Source organism: Nannospalax galili, unplaced genomic scaffold (genome assembly GCF_000622305.1).
Source record: "Nannospalax galili isolate Female #2095 unplaced genomic scaffold, S.galili_v1.0 scaffold132, whole genome shotgun sequence".
In the NCBI taxonomy this organism is placed as follows: Eukaryota; Metazoa; Chordata; class Mammalia; order Rodentia; family Spalacidae; genus Nannospalax; species Nannospalax galili.
In genome coordinates, this window is record NW_008332644.1 from 1279097 (window position 1) to 1287923 (window position 8827).

Consider the following 8827-nt stretch of genomic DNA (forward strand, 5'->3'; position numbering starts at 1 on the left):
TGCTGAAGACTTTTTTTAAAAAGCTGTGAACATCCTACATGAATATTGTCTTTGCACCCTTTCTACCCCTTCAAGTCCCCCTCCAACTCCTCCCATATCCCTCACTTCCTTTCAATTTTCTGTCCCCTTCCTTGATTGTTACATATACATGCATATATAATATATTAATTATTATAGGAAATTTGTACAATATCTAATTTGTATAATATATACAAATATATTTGTGTATATAAAATGTGTATATATGGAGAGAGAGAGACAGAAAGACAGAAAGAGAGAGTCCATTTGGTGGTGCTCCTGTATACCTGTTCAGAGCTGCCCTCTTAGAGTTAGATACCTCTCAGGGAAGTTAGTCCCTGGAGAAAACTGATTCTCTCTCATTCAGAATTTATTGATTGCTCACAGTTCTTCATTTTGAGCTGGGACCCTGTGACATTTCCAGCATTCACCTTGGCCTGTCAACTTGCTTTGTTGTTACATGTTATATGTTGTTATGTGTTGTTGCATAGATCGTGTTAGACTACCACACTGAGGAGATTTCGTTGGCGTAGCATTCCTTAAGTAACAGTAGACTTGAGTATAACAAGAACAACCAAGTCTTAAACACATTATACAAATTAGATACCGTACAAACAAATTTCCTATAATAATTAATATTCATTATTTTCATTGATAGTTAATAAGCAAATATTCTCTTACTCAGGTAAAAATACTCCATAAAAAATGCATATGCTAGTTAACGGAATGCATCTCTATCATCTCTGTTCATATAAACTACTAATTTTATAATAAGGGTTTCTTTTCATGGACTCTTGCAGGTTTTTTTTATAAACCCTAAAATACATTGATTGTCCCCCACTGATTGGGATCAGACCCAAGGCTTCACAAATGCTAGGCAAATGTTCTACCTCTGAGCTAAACCTCCCAGCTCTTCAATTATCTTTTGAAAGGAGTTAGATAATTTAGTAAGTTTGGTGCTTACTTTCTGTCCTCAAAAGAGGCCACTTACTACTTATCTTTCCTCTGAATTGTTTCCAAGGACAACTCTCCTTCCGTCTTTGCCCTTGTTAACTGTGTGTGTAATGTACCTTTTCGTTGGGTCTGATTTAACCTTTCACTTAATTAAATTTATTCTTTGATTTGTGTATTTTGATTACTGCCCCTCACCCTCTCTTATCTCCCTCCATTTCTTGACAGCACCCTCCCTTTGCCTCCAGTCTCTTTCCCACATGCATGTTGTTTTGGGATCTACTGATTTTAATAAGGGCTAACTGTGTTATGTTCATTTGAAACTATCCATTGAAGCCTGGTGGGTTCATCTGTGGGTACACATTTTACATGCCCGGTATCTTTTATTAGATTGGTGTTGCAGATTTAACCTCATATGTGCTCAATATCACTGCACTCCTAAAAAATATTCTTGCATTTAGGTCTGGTGGGTAACTCAGAAAGACTCTGATTCATTTGGTCTTATTTTAAGACATCAGGTAGAACCAGAACAGTTTTCGTTCTCTGGCTACTTAATTCCTCACCTCTGAGCCAAGACTTTGGTATTGTCTATGCCCTCACCCTTTCATGTCAGTTATGAAATTCTCCAATATAGTGGAATCCTGCCCTATTCTTGGCCCTGGATGAATGCTCAGCCCTGGTTCTGTAATTCCTTCAGATAGTTCCTCCCCTTTGATGGAGCTTTGCTCGAGTGACCCAAGCACTCTTTCTCCATGTAATTCTCTCTCTTCCTCTACTCTATGAACTCTAGCTAGCTCAGCATTCCCAAATTCTTAACTCTAGCTGTCTTCTAGCCTCTGCCTAAGTCCCTATCTCTATGCTGTAGCTTGCAAGCTGGAGACGGAAATCTGGGTAAACATGGGGCTCATAGCACAGAGCCCGCCTCTCAGGGATTGCTGTGTTGAATTGTCTGTTGTCCACTGTCTTTGAAAAACCATTTTTCCATATACTTTTTCAGTATTTGTTTTCAGAAGAAAATCTAGTTCTATTACTTCAACATGCCAAAAGCGGATGTCTCATTTAGAGCTACCTTTGATAAATATTTTCCACATTTTATCCTTAACAGTGCAACAAGAAGTAGTAGTTAGGCCACTCCTGTCCTTCACAGTCCTCAATATCACCTGGATTTAGCTGTTAAATACTTAACAGCCTTTGATTTCTAGCTTTTAAATTTTTGAAACTGAATGAAAAGAATATGAGTTTTGTGATTCTTAACTGTAGAAAGGTCAGTTTTTCTCCCTACTTTGAATTCAGGGCAAAGGAGCTACATTTTGGGTGACTGGAGCACCTCAGAGACTGTTTGCACTTTCTCAGACACATGGCAGTTAGACAGGTTGAAGACAGTCCTACGAGGAGAAAGGTGTTGCTGTTACTGGAGCCATCTTTCAAGACTGTGTCTTTAAAACCTAAACAGTGGCTGAGATCTTTGAGTTTTTCTTCAGCAGTTAGCTGTCCAAGCAAGAGCAAATTACGTATTTCTCACTTAAATACAAGATACTCAGTGAACATCACCATCAACAGTCTTCATTTTTGGCCAACTTCCAGACTCGTACTCTTTTTTTTTTTTTAAACCCAAAAAGAGACAAAGCCTTGCTATGATACTAGCATTTCCCAATACAGAAGGGAGAATTCCATAATTTGGGTGGAGGCGCAGCTTAGTTGGTACTCTCCTAGTATGCATAAAGCCCAGGATTTGATCCCCAGCACCCCAGCACATCATACAACTGGTGTGGTGGTGTGTGGTGGTTTGAATGAGAATGTCTCCAGTAGGCTCCAAGTATTTGGACATTTTGTCCCCAGTTGGTGGAGCTGTTTGGAAGGTGTTAGAAGGTGTGGCCATGGTGGAGGAAACATGTCACTGGGGTAAGGCTTACAGAGTTCTTAAGCCTTGCCAAATCTCCAGTCACTCTCTGCTTCCTGTGCCTGGTTGAAGAGGTGAATGCTTAAGCTTCTGCTCCTCCTCCAGTCACCTCTGCCACCATGCCTCCCCACCATGATGGTCTATTGCCCCTTTGGAACCATAAGCTAAATAAACTCTTCCTTTTATAAGTTCCATTGGTCATGGTGTGCTATCACAGCAACAGAAAATACTAATACATATCTGTGATCCCAGCACTCAGGAGGTACAGGTGGGAGATAAGATGCTCAAGGTGTTTCTTGGTTACATAGTGAATTTGAAGCCAGCCTGGGTTACATGAGACCCTGTCTCAAAATAAAGCGCTGTATTTTAATCTTCAGTAGAGTGACCTATTAGTCACCTATTTCCCAAACCCCACATAACAGAGCATAATAGGTACATATGATGTCTGCAAATTCAAGCTTGCCCACTCAGCATCACTCTTTCTCTTTCATTTCAACCTCTCATGGTGACAGTAACCACAGTTGAAACACCTTGCAGTCACTGAACTAGAGTCTGGGCAAAGCTAGGAGAGAGTTCATGTCTAAAAGGAAAAAGAATATCTGTATACACAAACAGAATATAAGAGTATTTGGGGGGCTGGAGAGATGGCTCAGTGGTTAAGAGTACTGGGTGTTCTTGCAGAAGTCCTGGGTTCGAATTCCAGAACCCAGATGGTGGCTAACAACTGTCCTAACTCCAGTTCCATCTGATCTGTCACTCTCTTCTGTCTGCCACCAGCCTGCATGACACAGATCACTTGCAGACATACAAGCACAATACTCATATACATAAAATTTTAAAGAGTATTTTTTATTAATGTGGCATTTAAGGACATAGGCATTTCTTCAATTTTCTTGTCCTTAGTAAATATTCAGCTCACAATCATATTATTATTAAGTTTTAAGGACTTAGTTATTTTCCTTTAGTCCATGTTTTATCTCATATCAGGAAACTGTAAGGACAGTTTCACATGAGCTCTGACTCTTGAGGAAAAGAAGTCCTTGACAGTCTTGCATTGGATCAGACTTGGCACCAGGAGAATCTTTAACATGCCAGGCACATAGAGGGTTTGATCTAGGTCTTGTTGGCCTTATGTTTTCACTTCCTTAACCACAAGGTCTCTTTCTTCCACAGGCACTCAAGTGGACAGAGCAAACAGCTGTCAGTCTGACAGCAGCGGGTTTCTGGAGGAGCTACCGGAGCCCCCAACCCTTCAGGTAGAAGGGGCTGGAGTGGGGCCCTGTTTAGTCCATATGCTCCAACTCAGTCCTATCAACCATCCTCTGATTCTAAGTTCACTCTTGGCTAACTTAGAGGGAATGACAAGTTGAAAGTGCCCAACTGGAAAGGTTTGACGTCCACATTTACTCAGTGGGTGGAGAATGGAAAAATCACAGTGGACTGAGTGCCAAGATGTTCAGCTTTTATCTCGTGTTCATGTTCTTTCAATTTCTTTCTACATAATGGAGCTTAGCCTCCTAGGAAAGACGTCCTGGTGAAGCAGTACCCTGATGTAATTCCAGATCCACAGCCTGTATCTCAAGACTCCTGAGTCAGTGGTGGTGGTACATATTCTTACCATAGGGGTGCTTCCTGATTTCTTTCCCTGTTTGTTGGTTTCTCCTGCAGGTGTCTTTCTTGACAGGCAGCCAGAGTCCCACTGAGAGTGCAGGTAGAGAACCAAGAGATAAAGGCCACAGGCCAGTGACATGGCAGGACCATCAACCAGAGCTAGATGGCTCTGATTCCAAGAGCATGGCGAGCATGTCTTTGTCAAGCCAGGATGGGGGTGTCTTGGAAGAAAAGACTTCTGCATCCTTGGTGGAAGAAGAGCTTCATCTAGAGACCACCAAGGGGCCATCAGAGATAGTCAACCCAGACATGGCCCTCGCCAAGACTGTCACAGTGGGAGAATACCCACGGGGTGTTGTTGGAACTGTAATCACTTCTCCATGTATTAACACACTGGGCTTCATGGTGACTCATGTCACAGAAAAGGAGGGCAGGTCTCTGAGGCATGAGGAAGCTGGGGAGGTACTGGTACAAAGGCACCACTTTGAGTCACAAAGGTCGTTGGGGATTGAGCAGAATCAAGATAATTTCTCTCATGTAGACTCTGAGTCCTCAGGAACAGAGTTTAGCATCAAAGTCCATCCTGACATTGGCCACAGCTTCTTGGCACAAGAGAGTCCACCACAGCACATTTTCCAGCATGCAGAAGGTGATCTTGTTCAAAACTCTGAAAAATCAACTCCCCACCTTGATAAGCCACCTGGAGATGTTCCCACTGACTCAAACGCTTTCAGCTCTAGGTCTGTGACAACCCATATGTCCTCCAACCTGGTGTCAGCTGCTCAGAGTGCTGTGGCCTTGGGGACTGATTATAAAGGAACAGCTTCAGAAGGCACTCCACGTGACCCTGGTACTACTACGGGACTGAGACTGCAGGCAGACGTGAGGCAGGTCAATGATGTTGCTGTTCAAACTTGTACCTGTGAATCCTGCACACCCTGGCATTACTGTTTTCCCTCACATAACGAGGCCTTTAATCATCAGCCCTGGTCCCTTACCAAATCAGTCTCTTTGGACACGGATTTTCCTAGCACCTCCACAGCAGGCATCTATCACCTTGTACCTGCCCACTGTTATGTCTGCTGTCATCACTGTCCCCACTGCCAGGGGAGGAGGCCTAGCCCTGGCCCAGCACCCTCTGTCTATTGGCATCATCTGTCCTCACATGCAGAGGATCCAGATGCTCAGTTCTTGGAGACAATGAAAGTACTTCAGGATACTGCTATGAGGGATCTCTGTTCTGTAAGTATTTCCTCTGCAAAGCTGGGAAGGCAGATTCACAAACCATGCTGCTAACATCACATGGATGATGGTTTCCTTCCTTTCTGACAGGAACAACTCAGGGAATACCTCCTGTTTTCAGACAAAAAGCGTGTGTGTGTTTAGTGTTTTATTGTGTAAGATATGGTCTTAATTTTTAAAAATTATTTGATTTTTCCAATCAAGTACTTGTTTTTAAATATTTTTATTAATTCTTTGCAAATTTCATACAATGTATTTTGATGATATTCTCCCCCTATTCCTCCCTCCCCCCTATTCCTCCCTCCCCACTACTCCTCCCTGATCCACCTTCACTTCCCTACACCCCAACTTCATGTCCTCTAGAATTTTTCTATTAAGTCCAATTTATACTCTTGGGTATAGGGTCATCCATGGCAGTGTGGTTGATCAACCAGGGATCACACCCTTAAAGAAAACTAACTCTCCCTACCCCAAAGCTATCAGTTGTGTCTAGCTCCTCAGCTAAGGACAGGACTTCATGACCACCTCCCTTTTCTATACTGGGATAGTGTAGGCTTTAGCTTGTGCAGGGCTCATGCATGCTGTCACAACTGCCATGAGTTCATATGTGCAACTGCTCTTTTGTATCCAGAAAACACTTTTTGAAGAAAGGAAGGCAACTATTACTATTCATTCTCATCTAAGGCATGAAATAATCAACACATACATTCAAGGTTACAATCATTAATGCACCTGCCTCATCTCCAGGTCAGTCTAGCTGAGAAGTTCTAGTTCTTAAAATCACTGGGCTATATAATATTTCCTGAGCCACTTAGCATCTCTGGGACTATCATGTAAAATAAGGAGATAAGAGTTGCAGACGTAGTTCAGTGGTAGAGCACTTACCTAGTATGTCCAAGGTCTTAGGTCTAGTCCCTAGTACCACAAAATGCATACATACCTACACACATGCATATGTAGGGAAATGATTCATGCCACAGACAGAATTTTTTATATGATAAAGTTTCTAAAGCACCCAACATTCTCAGACACTGATCAAACTATCTAGGATCAAGAACGCTCTAGGTGACACTAACTAATGGGGGTTACTCTAATCACCAATTTGTATAACTGTTTTATTATTGCTATATGACTGGCGCTTCTAATGTTACGGAGAGGGACTTTTGGTCTACCTTTGGTAATTGATTTAAAAGTACTGGAGTTACTGAGACCTGAGTAATGTGATCCTTACTCAGTCCTTTATTAGTCAATAAGTCCTTTTAATGAGCTCTTCAGCTCCTTTTTAACAGTTCTGGTGGTAGGACATAGCTAGGCTCCCAAGCTAACCATGGATCAAAACATTAAGACTTTCACATATGAAACTTCAGGTCCAGAGAGTTAAGGGCACAGGTGATAGAGGATTGCATTTGTTCGGAGACAGGTGCAAGGGGGACCTGTGATCTACTGAGTGTTATGGTTTATGCTTCATGGACTCTTTTCCCATTCTTTAATTCCACAAATATTTACTGAGTGTCTATGCTAAAAATTCTATTTATAGTATGTTATTTAATCTTAGTCTTCAATTTCTCATGTGCCATAAATATGTATTGGGTTTCTGATATATGACTAGTCCTCCATCTTTTATAAATGAAGGAAATGGAACTGAGAGAGCTCATAATCTTCCGCAAACCTCCTAAGCACCAAATGATAAGTCAGACCTCAAATTCAAATATGAGAGACCCCAAATTCTTGGACAAATATGTACCCCACTTTAAGGTATCTAGATCTATGTAAAATTAATAAAAGATAAAGCAAATTGTCACATGATCTTTCAATAGAATTCTATCTTAAGTCTAACATAAACAGAGAAACTACTGCACGGAAGACAAAATCTTTTGTTACATTAAAATTTTCAAATTGTAAGGCATCACAGATTTAGATTATTTAAAAATGAACCAAGAGTAGGGCTTGTACTAATAAGGGAAAGCTATTGACATCAACTCCAGATATCTTATCCAAAAATTCAGTGGAAGAAAAGAGAAATGTATAGCTGGGGTGGTCCTGGTGTCAAAATAGCTCAGTGTTAAGAGGGTCTCAATGCTTCAATCCTCAGTACCAAAAAAAAAAAAAAGGAATTAAAATAGTTACAACCACTGTCCTAGATAGCTTTAGTTGTCAACCTACACACCTAGGAAGAGAGCCCCTCAACTGGGGAATCGCTGCTATTGAATTGGTCTTGTGGGCATTTTCTTGATTACTGGTGATGTAGGAGGGCTCAATCCACTGTGGGTACCACTCCTAGGTAGGTGGTTGTATCAGAAAATGGGCTGAGGAGCAAGTCAGTAAGCAGCATTCCTCCATGGCCTGTGCTTCAGCTCCTGCCTCCAAGTTCCTGCCCTGACTTCCCTTAGTGATGAACTGTGACCTGGGAGGTGTAAGATAAAATAAACACTTTCCTGCCCAAGTTGGTTTGGGTAAGTGTTTGTGTTGTTTCACAGCAACAGAAAGTAACTAGAACAACCACCACCACTTACTGAGGAATGGTGAGCACTCTAAGGAAGTACTCTTCTGCTGGGAAAAAATTTCCTACCCTCACCCAATATCAGGAGACATTGGCAATCTTTGGAGACATTTTTACTGGTCAGAAATGGAAAGTCAGTGGGTGCTACCAGCAACAAGTGGGCAAAGGCTAGAGCCGCTGTTGGACACACTGCTGTGCAAAGGAAGCCCCACCACAAAGAGACTGTTTGATTTGAAATGCCAAAAGTGTCAAGATTGGAAAACTCAACTCTGAAGAAGTAAACATTTACTTGACCATTAAGTTTATACAAAAAATATTAGTATTGAAAGATAGCTGCAGACGGCAGCAATTGAAAGCCAACACAAAGAACTGAATGGTGGAATTAAATATTCTTGATTCTATAATGAAAACCGGGGCCAGGAGTTCTGGCACATGCCTGTCATCCCAGAACTCAATAGATTGAGATACAAGAAGCAGTCATGGCTGCATAGTGAAATGACCATTAAAAATTAAATTTACAAAGATTTATAAATAATAATTGTTTTATTAAAAATAATAAAAATATAATTACCACAAGGAAAAATATTGAAAGTCATGTTAGAAAC

At 41.3% G+C, this 8827-nt stretch overlaps 1 protein-coding gene across 1 annotated transcript in view; it reads left to right on the plus strand.

Annotated features, from left to right (window-relative positions):
• Itprid1 (ITPR interacting domain containing 1) overlaps window positions 1-8827 on the plus strand; it is a 141027-nt gene that overhangs the window by 122124 nt on the left and 10076 nt on the right. Inside the window, exons 12-13 of the mRNA XM_008827561.1 lie at window positions 4043-4125; window positions 4538-5722. Coding sequence (XP_008825783.1) covers window positions 4043-4125; window positions 4538-5722 — 1268 coding nt within the window. The remainder of the gene's footprint in view (window positions 1-4042; window positions 4126-4537; window positions 5723-8827) is intronic.